At 37.1% G+C, this 23,448-nt stretch overlaps 1 protein-coding gene across 1 annotated transcript in view; it reads right to left on the minus strand.

Annotated features, from left to right (window-relative positions):
- Positions 1-23,448, minus strand: part of LOC142395141 (VPS10 domain-containing receptor SorCS1-like) — a 49,336-nt gene that overhangs the window by 21,428 nt on the left and 4,460 nt on the right. Inside the window, exons 2-10 of the mRNA XM_075478422.1 lie at positions 12,074-12,141; positions 10,583-10,682; positions 10,213-10,371; positions 8,808-8,881; positions 4,413-4,477; positions 3,819-3,937; positions 3,393-3,482; positions 2,736-2,915; positions 983-1,129 (exon numbers count right to left, since the gene is read on the minus strand). Coding sequence (XP_075334537.1) covers positions 983-1,129; positions 2,736-2,915; positions 3,393-3,482; positions 3,819-3,937; positions 4,413-4,477; positions 8,808-8,881; positions 10,213-10,371; positions 10,583-10,682; positions 12,074-12,141 — 1,002 coding nt within the window. The remainder of the gene's footprint in view (positions 1-982; positions 1,130-2,735; positions 2,916-3,392; positions 3,483-3,818; positions 3,938-4,412; positions 4,478-8,807; positions 8,882-10,212; positions 10,372-10,582; positions 10,683-12,073; positions 12,142-23,448) is intronic.

Below are 23,448 nucleotides of genomic sequence, written 5' to 3' on the forward strand. Positions count from 1 at the left end.
ATAATAGCTAAAGAAAGTATATCAACAGTGGTAAATTGGAAAAAAGAAATGTGATTAGTTTCAAAACTTTTGCTTGGGTTTCTTTCCTGACACATACTTCACATACTGAAATATGTCATAATATGGGCTTTCAGTAAATGGTTGGTTTTACTACAGCTTCCAGAATTAATTTGAGGCAGTGGAGCATTGCTAAAGCCCCAGACTTAAAATACTTTGTAGATGCAATGGTAGAGATGACATCTTGTGGGTGTGTATGTGCGTGTGTGTGTGTGTGTGTGTGTGTGTGCGTGTGTGCATGTGTGTGCATGTGTGTGTGTATGGTAGATTAAAAGGCCGTTTAGATTATCAGATATTTTCCTAGCACTTTTCCTGTTCTGAGGTAGAAATAAACTGCTCGTTTCCATAACAATGATGGTTAAGAATTTCTTATATAAGAACAGCTTCATGTTAATTTAATTTAATTGCTGACTAAATCTGCAACTTCTGGTTTACTCTTTATTATAATTATAATAATTATTTTCTTAAAAGTTTTTCTTGCTGCAATATACAAAAGTTTCACATTATATATATATATATATATATATATATATAATCATCATCTTTCTTCTCACTAAATGGTAACATAACTGCTCTCATTTGATATTGTCGGGCATTTATATATACAAAAAAGATAATTCAATATCTTCAAATTTTTGGTTTCACAGTTAATTTTTGACAGTTATGTTGGGCATATGTTATTTAAGTAAACCCTTAAAGTATTCAATATAACTGAGCAGTTTTGCCAAATTGTACAGAAGCTACAGTAAATTGTGAGGAAGGTCTCTTGAGTTAGTGACATATTCAGAACTGTGTTGCTATGAAACAGATGAATTCACCGCCTTTGACCATGTTACAGTATGGTGTCAGTGCAGTATTTTTGAGAGCTGATAATGGAAATCCAAAAAAAAAACACCCATCTATCGCTTGTGAGTGGCCCACTTACTTGTTCACAATAGACCTGGTTTCCCTGGAGATCGGTTGCCGGAGCCTGAAGAAGACGCCAGTCTCTCCCTTTGTTGTACGTGATATAAGTTTTCACTTGGTTCTCAACAACTTTATTTGACAGGAACACCCCTTTAATCCCGGCAACCTGCGAGCATGAGAGACAGGGAGCGGTATGGCAAATAAACAAAAAAGGGAGAAAAAAAGTAAATTATTCAAAGTCAAGTCAAGCTGGGGCCCTAGTTTGGAGAGTAAGAGATGTCTGAGTGTGATTGCTTTTCTGACATGGAGCACTATTTTGGACCATCTGTAGGACTCTACAGACTCAAAACAACATATGGTACAGCCCTGAGATATTTCTTCTTCGTTGTACTTGTGTGCAGACATGCAGTCTTGCATAAAGCTATCGCTTGAGTTCCCACTTCTACTCCATTTTGACAAATCTCCTCCATTTGACAAAGGAAAAAATGCCATTTTAAAACCACAAATGTGTGCAGGGGTCATCTCAGCCACTGCTGGTGGCTATCTTAGGTCTGTGTTTGTAACCAGATGACACTTCCACTGCTGGCTGAGGATGAGGATAATCTAGAGTGATGTTTACGTGTGCAACCTCATAGTAGATCTGTCAACACAGATATATGTTCAGGACACAAGTTAAATCTGCTGTTTAGCCTGCATTGTGACTATATGTGTAAGGTACGTTATCTGAAGACTGAACCGACCAAATGTGTTCAAGTGCAAAAAAGATGCCACATGAAAAAGAAAATAAAAGCAACCCTTAAGAGAGAAAGACACTGTGTAATGTGTCAACATCTATTCCATTATGGAGAAGACTTCCAAAACATCTGAGCACATGGTACTCTTAAGGAAAACACAGGAGAAAACAGCTTTCAGTTGCTCAAGGTTGCTTCCAAAATAGGAATTTAAATTTGTATGGTGCTACTCTTAGTTTGCACGCCATGTTACTTTCAGCGTCCTGACTTATAGTAAATGTGCTGATAAGGTGATTAGAAATGTTCCTAAATTGTTGACATGATGCATGAGACATTTGAATGAAGAGCATGTACTGTAAGTATAATTTTCATATTTGATAAATATGAAATATTTATCCTATTAATCATCTAATATTGTGACAATTGTAATTAGAATCTTAAGAACACAACTCTGTTGCCCAGTTAGAGAGGATACTATTCTGGGACTATTTTTAGCCAGCACACCAAAGCAATGATCAGTCTAGCTTTACAAATGTGACTGAATTTTGTGTTTGGAATATTGCAGCAAATTACCCATTTTTTTCTACAGATAAATGTGTGTATGTGTATAAAAAGATTTGGGGAGGACAGTAGTAACGATGACAAAAGTAACAATAACAGCAGTGAAAATCCAACTGTTTGGATTTTAAAAAAGCAGAACAGCTAAATCTAAGCAATTAATTTAGAAAACCAGAGATGGTAAATATTCAGGATGTTTGTTTAATGAAAAATGCAAATGATTACTTAGTTGACAAAATTGAAGCTCAAGGTTTTCTGCCAGAATTAACTAATTTCAAGGCTCCTGTGAAAATATACTAAATTACAACTGCATCATAGAAAGCATGTGCACGTGCAACTGGACTGATCATTGCTCAAATTAGCTGCTCCATTTCTTCCAATAAGCAATTCTGATGAGAACTGACAGTAAATATTCATGAACACTCTCATATAAAACATGTAATCATGTGACAGCCCCACCCCCTCAGCACAGTTGCTGCCTACCTCATAAAGGTCTATCATGATATTGTCCTCTGGACCTCCACTGCTCACAACATCCTCCAGAATCAGCGTGAGGAACAGCCCTCTGGACTCAGACATGTACAGGTTGTAGGAATCATTCTGGTGCCAGTCCTGAATTGCTGCCACCACCTGGCTATCGTCTGTGCTGATTATCTGCAAATCCTAAATATTTGAAGTTCATGAGTGAATGCTCCTGTGTGGATTAGTCATTTCACCAGCCACTATGTTTCTGACAGTAAAATTTAAAGAATGAAACAAATAAATTGTGAATTTTCATAGTGGTGAGCGCACAGTAGCCACACAGATGAGTTAGGGATTGGTCACTTCTAACATTATTTAATTGGAATTCATGGCAATTAGACCTCAGGCGCTTCATGCCAAGCACTAAAAATGAAGACAGGCTCCATTTAATTTTACTGAATCTTTTATTCACAGTGAAGCATGGTAGGCGATATGTGTCCTTTTCACGGCTGGATGGATGGGTGGATGGACACTTTGACAGAATTATCGAAATAACGCTGCGGGCACTAAAGCGCTCCTGCTGTTATGACACTGACTCTCAAACTAACTAAGCCACCCCACTGTGCTTGTGATAAATCCCACAAAAAAAACCTCAAGCTTGTTTAACAGTTATCTTACCTTAGGGATGGTGTATTTGGGAAGCTTCATCGGGTAAAAAGCATTTCTTTTATAGGAGACATAATGGACGGACTGGCCACCTACTGGCACCTTCAACAGAAATGTAGGACAATTTCAAGCACATGACATTTCTGTCAAAAATCTATGAACATTCTTGAATACAGCGACTTCTAGAAGATTTCGTTGAAATAATTCAAACCACCATCAGTACTCTGGGTTTGCCTCAAATTATGATGCTGTATATTGTGGTAGAGTATAGTTGTAGTAATAAAAACAGTAATTTCATTTCGACCCCTCCTTCCTTGGCATAATGGCCCTTTTTAGTTAATGAAAAACATGACTGTACATTAAGATGTAGCTGAACGCATTGATTTTACAGCTTTTAATTGTCTTTTAATGAAGCCATACCTTGCAATAAAAACCTACCTGGATGAAAACGTATTCATCCTGAACCACAAGGGAATTAGGGTTGATAAATCCAGGGAACGGTTTGCTTTTGTTTCCATCAGAGCAATTCTGAAGCTTGCAAGTTATGTACTGAGACCCTGTGGGTAAGCAAGAAATGAGATCTAAAAAATACAACAAAGACAGAAACAAACAGCCCTCTGTAGTCTACAATCAAGGTTTCACACTGCTTATGCTCATGGTATTAAGTGAGACAGGCAAGATTTTGGAGGCCAATCTTTACTCTCACTAATAGATAAAGTAAAAGGAGCTGTCCCAGTGTGTTAGCATCAGCCAAATGAAGCAGTCTCCTCAGGGATGGGGCACGGAAGGCCATATGGAAGTCCCCCTTTTTCCTCACGTTGGCCAAGAAAAGAGCCAAATCACATCTCAGGCCACAAAAAATGAATTAACTTAATCATATTATAAATCTCAAACAGACTATTCAGGTGGGGAGGAGAGTTCTATATGGATAATAATTTCTCACCATCATATTAAAGTTAACAGATTATAACAAGCATTAATTTTTTGATGTGTGATCTCGGCTATGTGCAGTAACATGATGTCATGACTCACGTCCATCCGAGACGCAGATCTCCAGGTGAATCATTCCTTGTTCTTTGTCCAAACCCAGTCTGGACCTGAAACATCATCACAGACATCTAAGAAACATTAGATTTATGCTTAAACGCCAGAGTCTGTTGTATATCATTATTATTGAAGCTTTGGCGAAAATCCAGAGGAAGATCTGATCCGTTTCATTCACTCTTTCTTGCCAATTGTGCTTTTTCACCGCTTCTCTGCCACTCCGGTCTTTCCCGTGATGTGAGACCTTTGACTTTGATACCACTGCTTTGGTCTAATGGTCTTCCTGTTCCTTTTCTCATTCAGTCAATCAATCTATTTTCCATTCTTTTAAAATCTCATTTCTTCTGTTGTTCTCCTTCTAGGCCACACATTGCGAACACCGCATCCTCAACAACGCTACCCTCTCCACTTTAACATAATGGAGCCTCAACAGAAGCCCACCTGAAGCATCTAGACTCCGGGGTCTTTCCTATCATCCATTGTGTCACGTTCCGTCTTGATTGCTATTATCATAATCATTATTACACCATATTCAGAGGTTTGAAACTATTATGGCTTTTGACCTCTTAAGAGGGAAACAATGTTATGACTATCCAATACAGCCCACTCAAAAAATAGTTTCTTCTGGGCAGTTTTGTTCTTTCATCTTGTTCTCAAATTGTTTTTTAGCTCTTCGTAGGTTAGCTTGTTCATATAACTATACCCCAGTAACAATATTATTAGGTGTAAGTGTAACAACTCGCTCAGTTTGAAAAAAAAACATTGTGATTCAAAATTCCAAATAAACTTTCGAAACACAACAACTAGGCCATATGATTAAAAATTTTAGATCTCTGACATTTTCATTGAAAAAGTGGCACACCAGGGATCATCACCCTGGTAGAGGTAGAGAAGGAGAGGCATGCACATGCTACCCTGATATCACATCATTTTGATACATAATGCGCTTAAAATGATGAGGTTGTGGTCATTTTACATCTTCAGTGAGTCCAGGCTGACTTCAAAGAAGCTAATACATTAAAAAAACAGAACCAGCTTAAATGAACTGGTGACAAGAAAATCAATTAAACTTATCCAAGGAAAAAGTTTAATTTTCAATTTGAATGAATCCACAAAAGTACACTGCCATCAAACGAGAAAACTAAATTAAATGAATGTGAAAGAAAACTTTATTTCAACTATAGCACCAAACACTTTTTAAAGTAGTCTATTAAGAATTTAAGAACTATTAAAGGCGGGGTAGGGGATCTTTTTCTGGAACATTTTTTTACATATTGCTTGAAATACTCTTCACACCCTCATTGCAACCAATTAATTAAAAGTTTTGACACAAATATGAAAAGTTTTAGTGGCCTCTAGAACGTACAATCTAGGAAAAACAGTATCCAATCATTGTGAACGGACCGTTCACAATGATTGGATACTGATGCCGTCTATCAAACTGCAATCTGCTCCTCCCTCCCCCTCCCCCTCCCTCCCCCTCCTTCTCCCTGTGCGCGTACCCTGCTCCGTGAACGAAGCTTGGCAGGAAGCTAAACTAGAGCCAGCTTGGCTAGCACCTAGCATTATTAAACGTATAGTTAGCACATACTAAATACTAAATACTAAATACGGCAACGATCGATGCTTGCTGTCAGAACAGCGCTCATGCACCTTCGTGCTCGTGCGCGTTCATGTACTCTAGAGGCGTGCCTTCGGGGGGAAAGTGAAGAAAAGGGTTGGGACTTTTTACCTGTGTATTTTCAAACTGCAGCTTCGCTGGACTCAAAATCCAGGATCTCCTACCCTACCTTTAAGACCAACTGTGTTTTACAGCCTGATGTGAGTCTTGCAAGCCTAAACAGCTTATGGCAGGATGGTCTGTCATCTGCACTGATCAAATAATAGCACAGCATTCCTACTCACAGTCTGGTGATGCCACACAAGGGAACATTAATAATAATCTCTGTCTTTATTCATAATTTAATTAAAGCTGCACTGTGGCAGCAGTTCATATACATCACAAAATATGAATTGCTAGAGTACACAATGTGTTAATTAAATACACAAAATCAATAAATTAAGTAGACAGGCTTTGTGTTGCACTTTCAGTTTAGTCTGTTGTTGATCTGAACAGTCGCCTTCCAACTGTAGCCCTCCAACAGCAATCCTTCTCACTTTCTCTTACTATAATCGTGCAGTGAAACATCTTAAGCAGATATATATATAGCTGAGGCCCACCCCCAAAACACTTAACAACACAATTACAGCCATAAAAGGATCTTAATTCACAGCTAAAGCCAATTTTCCATAGACCATTTATGTGGACATGAACCACTCAAATCGGGTAGTGACAAGGACATACAGTACAATAGACTGATTGTTTTTGTGTAGCAGAAAATGGTTCTTTATCTTTCATATAATCATCTTGCAATGCATCAGACTTATCTATGGAAGCTAAGTTTTGATCAAGTTACAGTAGGAACCATTATCTGTAAGCACTGTCTTTGAAAATTTTGATTACAATTTATCACAAAAAAACCAAGAATTTTCTGTGCTCTTCTGACAGAAGAGATGCAGCTGAGGGCTTTACTGTTCCTCCTGGGCTAATGATACAATGACTTAATGTATAGACAGTGTCCTGAAGGTCTTCTGATCTGTACTGCTCGTTCTGTCTGAGTTGCACTTAGCCATTTCATTCACTTGAACCAGAGATTCTTCATGGCAGCTGTTAAGTGCTGAGCAATGGAAGTGACCACTTGTTGTATTAATAGCAGCTGTTGTGACAGAAGATGGGTTTCTTCTCATTTTCCATACTGTGTCTGAACTATAATATAAAAAGCTCCCATCCTGCTACCCTCAGCACTCTGTAATTGCCTCACAGCTCCATCTCTTTTAATGGACTTTCTGTCAAATACTTCATCCAATTCTATCAGTGAACTGCAGCCCTTGCTCTTAAATAAAGCCCCACAATGTTACAGCGTGTTCCTCTATAACGAACACATACTGCTGCTGTGTGTCTACACAATGAGAGGGGGGCTGTTAACATGTTTTTGTAAATCTTGTTTGTTATATATTTTTTTAAACAAAGTGAGCATTATTTTATGATGAACTGTTGACATGCAGAGCTATGTTATGCTTTGATTTATCTCTTTGAAGACAAAAAAAGGCGCTTACATGCATAAATAAATGCCGCTTTGATGGATTCTTTTTTGGAAACAACCACCCACACACACACACATATCTATCTATCTATCTATCTATCTATCTATTTATTGGTCAGATTGTTTTTTGCTTCTTTTTTTTTCCAAAAAAAGATTGCATTGGCCACGATCTTGGAAGAAAAAATTGTTGTTAGCAACACACACACAGAATCACAAAATGTTGATGGTTTCAGGGATTCAGATGCAGACATTCCAACGAACATGCAAACTCGAATACTGTAGAAGAAGAAGGTGTAACATAGAATTTTACCTTAGTTCCTGTATGCCATTTGATCTATTTGTCTAGATTTCCATTATAATAATATATTGATTAAAAAAAAGACAACATCACTGTCTGTTTATATTTTTACCTCAAATGTATTTAGTCATTTCTTTACTAAAGATTATTAGTACGTTAATAATTGTATTCCAAAGACTAAACTTTAAAAACACTGCACTGCTCTACAGGAGTTCAATCCAGTACTCTTGATCAATCCATGGTTTTATTTTTCATATATATGGAGAAGAAAAGTGTGAAAAAAAAGAGCATTTTGTTGCCAATAACTATAAAAACCTATTATAAATCTAACATTTATCTTTGGCCATAATCCCTACATGAGCTCCAGTGAGCTAATAACTCTAAAACCCCCAAAGGAGACACCAGAAAGCCTCATTCAGAGTATTATACATCAAGCTACATAGAACATGAATAAAAAGCTGACGGATAATGTTAGGATATGACTCAATTTGTTGCACACTGTGGTATCTCAACACTGTGTCAACATTATTTCATAAGGAAACTGCATTCATCAAGCATTCATCTGTTTGAGTAACCCTGACTCTTAGTGTCATGTGTGAAAAAGAAAAGAAAACTTGTATTATAGGTAGAGGGGAAAAAAAAAAGCAAAGGTGTTTAAAATGTAAAATGCAACTAATTACTTTTAACCTTACTGGAATAATAAACTGAACCGGACTTTTTTTTAAATATCATGACATTTCTTAAAAGTACACATCAGAGCTGTTAAAGGGTTCAAATCAAACTCAATAATATTTATGTTCTTTACTTTTAAATGCTGCCTGATCGTTTGCCTTCTTCTATTCTGAGCAGAATGCCAAACATGCACACGATCTAATCTACGTACTGTATTTCATAAAAAATATTACACAATTTCTCTACCGTATGACCGACTATTGATCTCACCAGTAGAATCTGTTGGGGACGACGTTGTCATGCACAAGCTGCCATCTTTTCCCAAACTCAATGGAGACATAGAGCTGAAAAATGAGAATGCATTAATCAAACAAGTCAAGTATGAAGTACAGTATAAATATTCATTTTTCCAAACCACAAAATACAAGTGAATTACTTCCAGATGTATGCCCGACTGTTATATCGAGCTGTTATTTCTGTGGAGTTTGTGACATCGACATGAGTACATGGTTTCTGTAAAAATGCATCAGCCAGAAGAAAACCTCAGCTATTGTAAAAGTGTTGTAATATTTTTTTTTTACCCAGGTTTTTAGAATAAAAAGTTAAACATACAATGACTAACCTAATCGTTTGTGAATGTTGTATAAAAGACTTTTGTTCTTCCAATAACTGAGCAGGATTTTTACCAGACATTATAAAGCTCCTCATTTACCGTTAGTGTAATCTTTCTCCATAAAGTCATTCTACTGGTGTCCGCATACTCTGAAGGCCTGTCATCTTGTGTCATTTATCGATCAGCAAGCATCTTGAGCTCTATAAGGGGCTTTACAAGGATCAGCAGCGTCGTTTTGACTCATCTCAGTACCCTCAACTTTTAAAGGACATGACAGACAATCAATAAATGTAAACTGAAACCAAGCTCAGATTTATCTAGTTCCTTTTGGCAGCGATAAAAGGAAAAACAGCTGAAATACAGCTTTACAAAGACATACAGAATGACCTGAAGACAAACTTCACTGAGGCATGTTTATTTTGGCCCATCGATGGGGCTCATCTAGGCTTTCATGTTCCAGGCTGTACCATTTATTTCACTCCTCAGACCTTGACTGTTTCTTTCTAAAAAAAATAAAATAAAGTCATCCAATAGAAAGAGACTGACTAGGCCTGAGTTTGATGTCTGTGCTGTTGAGTAAGGCAGACAGCAAGGTTTTCACACATGGTAATAGAGGATGTGTGTTTTTGCTCACAGTGATGCGTGTGTGTGTGAACTTGTGGGTTGTCTGTGGTGTGTCTCCCTCGTTAACTTTCTCCTGTGCTTTCTAGGACACATCCATTCAAAGCTGTCTGCATTCAGACCTTATGGCTTGCTCAGGGGCGCAGGTGATCCAGTGCTTCTGCTTTGGCAACCACAGCTTGGCTTGAGTGGCAGATGTCTGCGCACATGTCCTCAAAGTTAGCTGCTCTCACCAAAATCAACATTATATTTGTATAATTCTACAAAGAGGGTCTGTGTTTGCGCTCACAGTGACCACAATCAAGCAGAGCATCAAAAAAAAGCGAACAAAAGCATAAGTAAACAGCATACATATCAGCCCTTATGCTCTCATAAGAATTCTATTTCACGTTTCAGTTAATTTTCCAGTTTTTTCAATGCCATATGAAACCTACACGTTACCTTTTGGTTGTGGCTGTAAGCCAGTATCCAGTCCTCCTGCTCGGGGTGAAAAAGCAGGCTGAGGATATCAAAGGCTAAGCTGTGTTTCTGATAGGACGCCCCCTCGTCAAGACTAATGAGCAGGCTGCTCTCCACCTCTGGGTCTGTCAGTAACATTATCTGAGACAAGAAAAGAGATGGGGGATTCAGTGGCCCACTTTGACAACATCCATTCCACAGAGCTTAAGTGTGCTTGTTCAATGCACAGCTTGCAATAGGCACATATTGCAGGCTCCTGCAGGGCTGCTTTGTAGTCAAAATGATAATATGCTGAAAGATTTATTCAATTCAAGAGAGATTTCTCTTGAATTATATACAAACTGAAACTTACCTTCCTTTTGTTGTTTGGACTCACGTATAAGTAGCTCAGTATGGTTTTGGTCCCGACTTTCTCATTAAGCTTTTCGTATGTGGTCCCATAATCAGTTGACCTAAAATTCAATTACAGGGTAAAGTAAATAGGTTTTAATGGAGGGTAAAGGGCAACAGGGGAACTCCTGCTAATTAATATGCTGATGGTATAATTAGGGATGTCAGGCAAGCAGAAAATTGCAACAGCAGAAGGCCTGCAGCAATTTGTGAAAAGAATGAATACTTTTTTAATAATCAAAATAAACAAACAGATCCTGTGTGTAAGGCAAAGGTTGAGATACTGATACGTTTATAATGACTGTTTGGATAAATGGAGGATCGGACAGCAGAATTGTCTGAAAGCTTGTCACTGAAAGATTTTTATTTCTTTTTGAAAATACCCAAAAGTATTCATTCATTTACTAAACTATCTATATATCAATCTATTTATTTATCCAGAAATGTCATTTTGAACATCATTTATTGTCACCAGTGAAGATATTGATCTTAGTTGCTTGGTGACATCTCATTAAAAAAAGCACCCATTACATCTTCAGTTCTACATGATCTTGTATCTCCTGCTAGGACTGTTTTGATCAGTGGAGGATTGGAGAGGAGATCTGTCTAAGAGCTCAACAATGACAGGACTTTTTCTTTTTCTTTTTTTACAAATATAACCATACACCCATTGTTCATGTATACATTTTACACTGTAAACTGTATTTTTAAACTTTTTAAAAGCATTTATCAATTATGTGTTCAATGATTATTCACAGTTTACTTTGATTGCTTACATATCAATACAAAACGTATTTGATGAATAATGACTACTACTAAAATCCCATTCACTAAACTGTGAAAACTATTCTTGTTTTGCCCGAGATTCAGATTCGTAGAACATATACAAACAAATCCATTCACATATCACTGTCTATATGATTTGTTTTAGAATAGAATAGAATAGAATAGAAAAATACTTTATTCATCCCCCAATGGGGGAATTTTGCTGCATATTCTGACTTTAAGCAAAGCGGAACACACTCTAATGTTAAAAGCCAAATACTCCTGTTTTCCAGTCATGTGGAAATAAATGTTTCAGAGTCAGTGAAAATCCTCAGCCTGAAAGGTATTTCTCAAAAAGTTTGCTTTAAGTGCCCAAAACTGCATTTTCATGTGAATAATTGACACAAATGCATTGTAAAATTTGGGGTCAACAAAATACTTTTTGTTTGTGTGTACTTAAACTATCAAGAAAGTGACAAAATAGAGGCTCTAATAAGAAAATAAGTGAAAAAAAATACTGTTATATCCTATAAGAAAAAAAAATGAATGAGAGAGAAATGTACAAGATAACTGTTAGAATTTACCTTGGAATTATAACTTATAAGAGATACAAATGTACATTGAGTTTGTTCAGCAGCATCTACCATTTGAATGTATATAGACATATATAATAGCAGAGAAATCTTACCTCCATAAAGAACTCTCTGTTACTCTGCCAGAATTGAGGTCGTAGTATTTTGTCAGCATGAGAATCACCTACAAAACAGATCAAAAAGATTACAGCTTTGAAGGAGTGTTTTGTGAGTATTGAACAGCAGCATTGATCTTCTACGTGGTGTAACCGAAGGCTTTGGTGGGCATCTGAAATACGTTGCTTTGTTTCACGAAAAGCTGTCACGGCTTGTCACTCCACGACTGATCAAATTTTGCGCACATTCTCTACGAATAAACTGTTCACGTATGTATATTGTCAAGCTTTTTAAGACCCAACTGACAAGCAGAAAATGATGCCTCTGATAAGTGTCAGTGTTGCAGTTGCTTGTGGTTTACAATTTACATGAAAATCAATCATTTAAAAGATTCCTTTATCATCTGTGATTAAACAAAAGAAGGAAACATTCCTACTTCTTTGAGTAAAGTAACCCCTCATAAGACTGTAGTTTTAAGAATAAAACTACAACTTTAAGTCATTTACACAAAAGCAGCTGCTTTATCTTTTTACAAATTAACTGCTGAAGCAGTTTCCTGCCTCCACAGTGCAATCATGAAGTCTGCACATCATGCAGCTCTCTGGGGTACCCCTTTCTCGGCATCTTGTTCAGTTTTTCAGAGCTACAGTGCTTCCTAATGATCAAGTGATATGTGTGTTTGGGGTGACATTCTCTATAATAAGAAGGAATTCCATCATGTAAACAAGGATTTTTTTTTCATCTTCCTAATTGAACCCCAGCTTGTAGATGATGGGAGATTTTCAAAGGTAGGATCATATCAAACAAGTCAGTCTTGGCGTTTTATTTTTTACGAAAGTATCCGACCTCTAAAACCAACTACTACAGACACACATGAAGTTCCAATCAGAATTATCTTAATAAAATGTGCTATTGTTAAATTTTCAAAACATAATAAATCAGATTCATGAATTAAAAACATCCTCTCGTTTTTTACTAATACATTGAGAAGTCTTAGTTGTTTAAAGTTTTCCAACTTTTTACTCTGTACTACTATATGAACTAAGTTTTCCTCAGTTTGGTCAATTAATCATCTGAAAGTGGAAGATGGTTATCATAGTTTCCCCGAGTCAGAAGGCTGGATCCCCTGAAACATATTCTAGTTACACTCCAAAATTGAATCTATTTTTTTCTAGAAAAGTCAGAATTAATTTAGATATGATTCATTCTGTCTGTCTTCTCCCGTTTTTGACAATGACACAAGGTTTCCAAGAATGCTCATGTTTATATATTTGCCATGTTTATACAAACTGAGTGTGCACTATGAGTCATGTACAATATTACAACAAACTGACTTCTAAAATTTACAGCTGATCTAAGAAACATCTGACTCTGCTCCTGCCTTGTGCTGTATAAAATGATTCATACAACACTTCTTTTGGCGATAATCTGTCACAGTTTTGGTACAGAGTGCCCAGGTCGGGCTGCAGAGATTTATAGTCTACCAATAAAATCGCCTCTATACCTTCCAAAAGTTATACCCACCCAGACACAGTCATTCCAAATAAAACAACTTGCAGCAGTATGAAAATTAGTAGAAATTACACATTAGCCTATTCTTCTCTGTGGCAATTTACTTTATGCATTTACTTGGGAAGAATCCAGGATTACAGTGAGATTTAATGTGCCAAAAACATTTCCTTTGTTCTGATGGATGCCTTGTGGTTGCAGTCAATGCATCAAAGCAGTTATAAAATATTCTCTTTGTAGCTGTGTCAGACAGGTGTGTAAAACCCAACATGTCATGCAGGCCATCAAATTGCTATTCCGATATAACTGGGTGAGGGCTCCTCTTCTTATGATTAGACAACTGATCTGATGTTGGCATCTTAAAATCTGTATTTAAATAGTAATGCCAGATATTTTGCTCTTTTTGAGTGTCAAAGGTGCCGTAAAGAACCGAGGACGTTACACTGCTGTAGCCCCTAACACATCTTTAGACTGGATTAACTGACATCCAAGAGCAAACAAATCGATTTTTCAACACTAATCCTCAGTAAATCTTAAACCTTTGGGTTAAATGGACTGGGATAAATTTGGTCATTATGTCCGAATGAATGGGAGCATAATGGTGACGTGCAGGTCTTATGGTGAGAAGATTACTGCTGTGAAATAATGTGTGGGGTAGAGGTATTGAGAAAAGAAAAGAAAAGAAATTTTGTCATTGAAGAAATAAACACAAGAGTGCACATTACAATTCATTCCCACTCTCACCAATCCGTTGATCCAGCCTTATCAACTGTTGGAATTAAGTTGCCTCATCAATAAAACTGTCATCGCATTTAGAAACAGCAATTAAACAGATGGATGACTCCATAAAAGCATTTGTTGCAGGAGCTACTGACTGGAATGTTAATAATAAAGGTAAATATTACAGATCAAAAATTTTCTGAGGCTTATGCTCAGTGCATGCTGGGATAGGTTTTGACCCTGAACCAGAAAAAAACACATTCACATGACACGTTCTCATGTGAATCACAATAGCAACTTTAATCCTGATGATTTGAATTTTATATCTTTATATGACATGAAGATATTGATGATATTCAGATATGTGTCATTGAATGTCACAACGAAGGCGAACTAATTCGGAGTAGAGAGGCCAGAACACCAACATAAAAGAGGTAAGCAGCACAGGAGTGTTAATATGGCAGCAGATGCCTTAAGCTTCTGTGGGCAAGTTCATATGCCCACAGGAGCTGGAATCACACTAAATATGAAACTTTAGTTGATAAAATCCCCACATTAAACAGCATCCTTTAACACCTTCAATATCAAACGAACAGTGTATTTTTATTTCATTGTTTATTGCCCTGCAAGTCATTCAGCAGCAACATCAGCCTGCAGAGGGGCACACAGTCGTACTTCAATACCACCTGAGTGAGACACATAATGTACAGAAACTTTTGTCTGTCACATCAATTTATATCACTTCATTAACAAAGGCAACAGTTCCTTGTAGACCAGATGTCGTGCTGTAGCTGGGTTGTTTGAAGTCAGAGCTGTTTGCTCTCCCATGGATAGCAGGTCACTGCAATCATGAATTATAAAGCAACTTCACAATATCGCTTTACGAAACACAAAGTATCTGTGTCCTCATAAAACTCACATATACATTCAAGGGGGAGTTAATCAAAGTGAATAAATGTGCTCAAGTTTTGTAAATAAAACATTTTGAGTCCTTACAGAAAATCATGGTTTTTCAGCTGTGACGCGAATGATGGCATTCCACAGATCTGTGAACATCAAGAGGTAAGTTAAATGGGCACGGTGCACATTCTTCATGTAACAACTCTGGCTTTCAAGCAGAACAGCGAGCGTCCGACTTTATTGGACTCCTCATGCAGGGAGGAGGGCACTGTGTCAAAGTAGAAGCTTGATTGATAGACCATCTAAAATGACTGCCATCTAGACACTCGCATGAATTCCTTCTTCGCCATAATTGAAAGCCCATGCGAGTTCAGCAGCTTGGCCAAGGCAGCCCACTGGGCTTGGAAGCTTCAGCGTGCATGAGGAGGGGGTCTGATCAATGCAGGCAAGATTAGACGTTAAGTGGGTTGGTTATTTAACCCAACTTGTGCCCGCTGGGCAAGGAGTTCTCTCTTTTTTTTTTTTTCAAAAATCCCTTTTAAAGCTTCAGCACTCAGCATGAAATCTGGAAGTGCTGAGGGAGCTGGTAAAATATTTGTCACTAGTTTGTTGACAAACTAAAAGTTCCCTAGACCCTTAAATACAGTACATTCCCCCTGACATAAATCAAGTAAAACAGCAGATTAGATAAATATGCTGGGGAAGGATTTATCTCACCCACTTGTCCCATTAGTCTCACCGACTGTGTTTGAGACGTTCTGTTTGCCAATAGTGCATCACAATAAATCTGATATGAAGAACTTAAGTAAGTGAATCAAAGTTATGGTTCTGAATGTAAGGCTTTTTTTGGAGCAGCCAGATGGTATAACTCATTTAAACTAGAATTGCAGGTGGCGACTGTAAAATGAAAGTGTTCCGAGGCACAAAACAAGGCCCAAACTGAGCAATGGCCAACAAAAGAATACTGACAACAGCAGCCAAATGGGAGGGAGTTTATGATTCATATAAGTAGCACTGAGATACTGAAAACTGAAAAAGCATTTCAGAGATATTTTATGTATTTGAATATTACATTTCCATACAAAAACATCATTTCAACTGTATGTCTGCAAATCAGCAAGCTGATTCCTGGCTTACCAGCTGCTACTGCAAATATTCAGAAACATTTTGTTTTATCCTGAACCTGTTCATGAAACAACAGTGAGTCACGGAGGAAACGGGCAGAGCACTTGGCATAAGGCTGATTTAAGCCACCACAAAGACTGGCAAACACAAAGATGTGTCTCCGACAAGAAAAAAAGAAGAGGTGCGATATCATCGTGCATTGTTTCCTGCAAATAAACATTATCCTGTTCTAGAGCAAAATTTTTACTTGACTTGGATTGGAAATTCTGCTCTGCAGTCACTAAAGAAGAAAGAAAACCTGTGAGAGAAGCAAAGCTTGCTGGTAAAAAACACACTCAGCAGGATCTCAAGGCGTCAGAGAACCTCACCGCAGGAAGGCTTGGTGGCTTGACAGAAGTGAACTCGGCCTAGCAGTAGTTTCTATGCAGTACTGAGCATTAACAAGCAGTCCCTCTTTTTGTCCATGCAGCAAAGGCACAAACTTTTCAAAAAATAAACTTTTTGGTTGCGTTATGTTAAGTCATGCTTTTTTCTTGAGTTGCTTTACGTGTGTGATGTTCACTTTCTGAACCAATGCTGTCCATCAAAGCCTCCCAGGACAGACAAAAGTCAGCGGAGGTCCGTTCTGAAAGCATCAGCCACTGGTTATCTGAGCATGTCAACAAGCTTTATGGATTAAACTACATGTGTCCGGAAAGGGCCAATAAGGTAAAGTTTGTGTTGGTATGCTGAGGAGTCATGGCAGTGCAGGGTTATCTTAACTGAATTTCACTATTGATCATAATAAGTCCTCTTTTCAAGCCGAAAAGAAAAAAAGAACATCTGACCAGTACACACCACATCACATTGTTGCTGTCTATGAGGCCTTGTTAAAGATAATCTTAGAACAATGTTTAAAAAAACAAAAAGAACAAAAAAAAGTCTAATATAAAAAAATTAATTAGTTAAGTAATCACGCCAAATCACATTCTCTACCCCACCAAAGTTTTGGAGCTGTGTATTTCTCTGCAGAAAATGCCCTCTACTTAGGGCAGTTTCTTACTTACTACATGTTACAAAATACGAGGTTACAGAGTTACAATAATCTACACTGTCAATGTTTACACATTTAATTATTTATGGGTTGTGACTTCCATCACATTGTGTGAACGTTGCCCAACAAACAACAACTACCTCAGGATACATTTCCATCTCAAATTTACATTCATGCACTGCAACTGAATTTCCACATAAAATCAGGCAATGCAGCACCTTCCTGCAAGGCATTGGGGAAATATTTGGAGGTGTGAAACTGTCATTTGATCTGTGCCTCTGTGAAACAAATGATAAATATAGCTATATACTGTGTGCACAATCATAAGGCAAGTCATATTTTTGAGGATTTTTTGTATTATTGAACAACTACAATGCTCTATGTCAATCCAAAATGTTAATAAACCTCAAACAAAAAAGTAAAAGTGAGGTTTTGGCTTTCTCAGGACAAAATCTATATGTGCATAATTATTATGCACATTTTCCCATCTCACTTTCATCTGTTTAAGTGAGAATTATAAACAGACAACTCAAAATGTTTAAAACAAACATTTCTAGCAATTGAAAAAAAAATGTAAATAATAATAAAAAAAAATCAGTGACCAATATTAGCCAAACTTCTTTTCAATAACAGTGATAAACCTTACATTCATGGAGTCTGTCAGTTTCTTAATCTGTTGATGATCAACTTTTTGTGCAACCACAGCTTCCCAGACACTGTTCAGAGAGGTACTGTTTTCCTTCACTGTAAATCCCCCATTTAAGAACTGCCCACAAGTTCCCAATTGGGTTCAGGTCAGGTAAGGAAGGGGGCCATGTCAGATTTTTTTCATCTTTAAGGCCTTTACTGGCTAGCCACACAGTGGAGTACTTGAATGCATGTGATGGAGCAATGTCCTGCATAAAAATCATTGTCTTTTTTAAATATGCAGACTTCTTCCTGTACCACTGCTTGAAGAAAGTGTCTTCTAAAAACTGGCAGTAGGTTTGGGTTGATTTTGAGTCCATGTTCAACCCAAAAAGGTCCAACCGACTGATCTTTAATAATACCAGCCCTTACCAGTACCCCACCTCCACCATGCTGGCGTCTGACTCGAAGTGGAGCTCTGTGTCCATTACTGATCCAGCCATGGCCCCATCCATCTGGTCCTTCAAGAGTCACTCTCATTTCATCAGTCCATAAAACCTCTGAAAAAAAAAACCTTTCTTGGCCCAGTCTTGGCGCTTCAGCTTATGTGTCTTGTTCAGTGGTGGTTGGGTTTCTGCCTTCCTTACCATGGCCATGTCTCTGAGTATTGTACATCCGTGCTTCTGGGTACTCCAGGTAGGTTGCAGTTATAGAATATGACAACACTGGAAGATAATGGGTTCCTGGTAGCTTCACACTTGACTCTTCCCAAATCCTTGGGAGTTAATTTGCATCTTTTTTTCTTGATACGTTTCTTGCGATCCTGTTGACTATTTGCAACAAAACGTTTGATGGTTATGTGATCACGCCCCAATATCCTAGCAATTTCAAGAGTGCTGCATCCCTCTGAGAGACTTTTTGTCATTTTTTACTTTTCAGAGTCAGTTAAATCTATTTTGTGGCCCATTTTGCCTGGGAAAAAGAAGCTACCTAATAATTTTGCATACCTTGAAATAGGGTGTTGACCTCCTTAGGCCCCACCCTCCCTCATTACACAGATACACATCACCTGCTATGGTTAAAAACCATTAAGCATTCAAGTTTATACAGCTTGGAGTTAGAAAATATGCATTAAAATGATGATATGGTCAACATACTCACTTGCCAAATAAATGTGCACGCAGTGTATTTCTTTGATTAATTTTCTTTTTTTTTATGAGGAAGATAGAGCCTTTCTTTTACAGTTACTTTCTGAAGTGCAGCTGCTCCATCTCTCTGAATCATTGAAGAAAAAGAGGACAGGTCAAGTATGAAAAACTTGTAGGTTTAAAAGCTCTTCAAATCAAGGTCTCTTTTCCTTTAAAAGGAATAGTTTAATATTTCAGATATACTGACTTTCTTGCCTACTACTCCCATCCCTTTACATATGTGCTCAACATTTTTCCTTCAAATGTAATTACATTTTCAATTTTTATTTTCACATGCATACCAAATTAACATTTTTCTTTGAGTGATCCCAAGTTTGTACATAAAATACAGTATTCTTGCCTCAGATAATTGACTCCGGTAACTCTGACAGAAAGAGTATTTGTGCAAGAAAGTCAGTCATTTGTCAATTATCTATCTGTGTTTTTGTTTTTATCATAATTTCTGCACTATGATGCCTGGGATAATCTAGAACATTTTGTTTAGCATAATGAAAATTGAGATTTGTTTTGATACATTTAATTAAATTCTATTTTGTTTTAATTTTGTCATAAATTATGATGATATCCTGTAGTTGCTGTTTTGCATTAAAATAGGCTGCTAAAATGTACAGATTAAAAAAAAGAGAGAAACAATAGACTGACACTCATAAAAAATCATGGACTTCATCGGGTAGAGGCTGAAAGGACCTGGCAGACTACAAAGCTAAAGGTGACAGTATGATAGAAGCCTAAAGAATAACTTCTTTATTTCCTTTTTTTTTCCTTTCTGTTTTTGCACACATTCCGTGCTTCAGGCATGTAATTTGCATTCACCTGTTGCATTGTGGTCTGCTGGGTTTCTTCAGTTTCTGTTTGATGAGCCCTTAATGCCCACATATTGTTTGAAAATCAGCCCCAACCAGGAATGTATAATTAAAGCCATATCAAAGTATGATCATTATTCATTGCAACAACAAAATGGGGAGCCCCCTCAGTTTCATCAGGCTGTTTGATCTCACAACAAAGTTGTGGCCACCGCTTAATGTCAAATTCCCCATCCAATTCATATCACTTTTCCCCACCTTATTAATGTTGTGACCATATCAAAATGTCCCCATCCATTGAAGCAGAGAGTCTCCAAATACTTAAGTTTAAATTCAACTTAAACTGCACTGACTTACTTAAGTTTTTCATGACTTCACAACATTATATACACATATAATTTAAATGGTATTTCCAATGCCTCTGCATACGCATTGGTAGAGTTGAGGCAAATGACTGAACCCTCATGATGTTTTTATTTTTCTTTGATTCTGAATATTTAATTCATCCCTTATCGTTTAACTTAGACTAACAATACCACCGCTGACGGACTTAAATGTGTGTGAGTAATTATGGTTTTAACTAAATTTAATTAGTCTAAGTAGCACTAGCTGTTTTTTTTCTCTATTCAAGCGTGCACATCAGCTTCTCACGTCTGTTAATACAATGGAGATTAATGGGGGGTCTGTTTCCACAGGTAGCTGTTTTGCTCTGACAGCATCTTTTTCACATATAAATCTGCGATGTACAGCATAAACAGCGCTCTATGTCCTCACCCTCAGCATTTAATAAACCACAGCATACACGATGTTTTTAGTTGAAGAACGTTCCAGTCTTTAAACACAGATGAGCTCATTGATTTATTCTCCTTTCTTTTTTTAATGACCAATCAAATTCCAGAAAGAGATCTGACCTGCAATATCAACACTGTGAATAATAAGAAACGTAACATGGTTGTCAGTCATTATGCTTTTTGAAACCAAGCAACATTAACCACTTCATAGACACTTCAATCAAAACCCTTTTGATCCCAACTCAACATTGAATTAACTCATTTTCCTATCTGGGAACACTGAAAAAGTGTCATGAACATTTTTGGGCAGAATATTATCATCAAACTTAGACTCTGAGCTCGACAGGCATTAAGAACAACCTCAAGAATCTAAAAGTTCACTGAGAGTGAACCAATGCAGACAATGGTTTCTCAAGAACATTGGTTAAAATCATCAAGTGAAACTGTTTGGTGCCAGAGAAAAAAACAATTTATCCACATTTCAGTCAGTAAGCCAATATACTGTATATGGATCTACAGAATACTGGTCCCGTTCTTGTTCATACACCAGTTCTGTTCAGGAATCAATAAATCAATTGCTCCATAGAAAACCAATACATTTCGCCCACATCTTCATTTCAAGACTGCAGTCAGATATGCTGTTTTTTATTAGTTTATTATGCCAACTGATACAAACATTGTCATCTCAACTCTTATTCGGGTTTGACTGACATTTAGTTGTGGCTGGAAACCAAGATTTGACTTTATAACCAACGTCTCTTTTGATCAAAATGCTCTGATTGTCTGCTGATAAAAAATCTCACCAAAGGCAAGGGGACAATTTGAATGCAATAACTGATCTGATCTACCTCAGATTTCCATAAACAGATAAGTTAATTCACCAAAAATCTAAAAGAAGCAGGGTAGGAGAAGCTAGGCCTAAAGCTATCAAGCATAAAACCTATGAACAGGTGAAATCCTCCAGCAGCACTGGTCCTCTTACTTGAAATTTTTGAAGCACCATGTGAATTGACTTAAACACTTTTATTGATTTTTTTTTTTCCCATCTTGACTGCCTTTTTGAGGACACAAAAACATAATAAACTGCCCAGCAAATTCAAATGAAAAATATCAACTTTAACAATAAAACTGAAGTTTGTTTTGTCTGTAAATTATGAATTCGCTGTTAAATTGTATTGCATTACATTTCATCTAAGTTGATAGGTTGGTTCATGTGTCTCTGACAATACACACGTTGTGTCCTTTCTGGTAGTCAGACTTACTTAAACTTAGTGTCTGTGAACAACTCAGCCTTAGTGTGACCAATGAAGTCAGTGAATGCAGATCTTCCATCATATTGTGGTAGGATGCATTGAATTATAGTCAGTCATTTCAGTGTGTGTTCTGCAAACTAATCAGTAGCCTAAATTCCTTATTTGCAATGCTGCAAGCTGGCACATTGCAATTCAGTGCACCTACGAATATATAACACCCATGTCATGCCAATTGTCTTGTGAGAGCCTAATGCTTAAATGGTTTAACTTCATTTGCAATAGTTTAACGAATAAAGTGTTTGAGCATTTCATAGTGAAAGGAGGGAACGCTGTCTTTTTCCAAACAGCATACACATCCTATACTAATCAGAAATAGGGTGTTTGTGATCTTTTGAAAAAATAACTGATAGCTCTAAAGCAATCAAAACAGATAGGAGCTCTGTACCCTGTGCTGTGGTGATGACAACAGCCTCATTAGCGAAGTATTCTCCATCACTCAAATGTGATCTCCTTATGTTTTTGCCTTTTTATAACATGCTGTTTCAATAAATAAATGCTATACATTTAAAACACAATGCAAACTAATGAGGGATATGTTTCCTGCCTCACTTGGTCAGACAGTTTGAAAATTTAGTCACACTAACAATAAGAATGACAGCAAAATGTGCCTATATAGCTGTAATCTGGAGCTATACACAACAAAATTTTGATTTTCAAAAGTTAGGAAGGCTGAGTTACTCAAAGCAGAGAAAAGACAATATTCCCACAAGCGTGAAGCTGATGAGAAATACAAGAATTGTTACAGACATTGAGTACCACTGAGCATGCCATTCAGCTAAAGGCAAAAAAATGTCACAGTGGGAGATTTTCCAACAAACAGAGAGCAATGGAAAAAAAGATACTTTTTACTAAATGCCCCAGCAACTGAAGAGCAAGCTCAATCTCAAGGACAGGAAGATAAGATGTAGACGTGATCCTGTAGGGCTGTATAAATATATATATATATATATATATATATATATATTGTACTTCTGAAATTATTGTTGGTATGTTGGTATCTTTTTGAAAATATGGAAATGTAAACCATTACTTCCCAGCACTGCTGAATACAAGCTGTTGTTGATTGCACCAAAAAAAATGACATACAGGAGCTCCACCAACAATCTGACTTTTTACAATTATCCTGGAAGCTGTTGAGATCTTCATCATACCAGCCCCAATACAGAGCAAGAAGAGAAATTGGAAAGTGGAATAAGTCGGTGCCACATTAAGCCCTGACAGCATACTTTTGAAGACAGCTGACAGAAGTGTATTTTTCTTAGTGAGATAAATAATATAATGGTTTTATAATAATACAGTTCTAAGCATAGTGAAGATAAAATAGGACAGATTTGTACAAGGACTT

Source organism: Odontesthes bonariensis, chromosome 2 (genome assembly GCF_027942865.1).
Source record: "Odontesthes bonariensis isolate fOdoBon6 chromosome 2, fOdoBon6.hap1, whole genome shotgun sequence".
NCBI lineage: Eukaryota > Metazoa > Chordata > Actinopteri > Atheriniformes > Atherinopsidae > Odontesthes > Odontesthes bonariensis.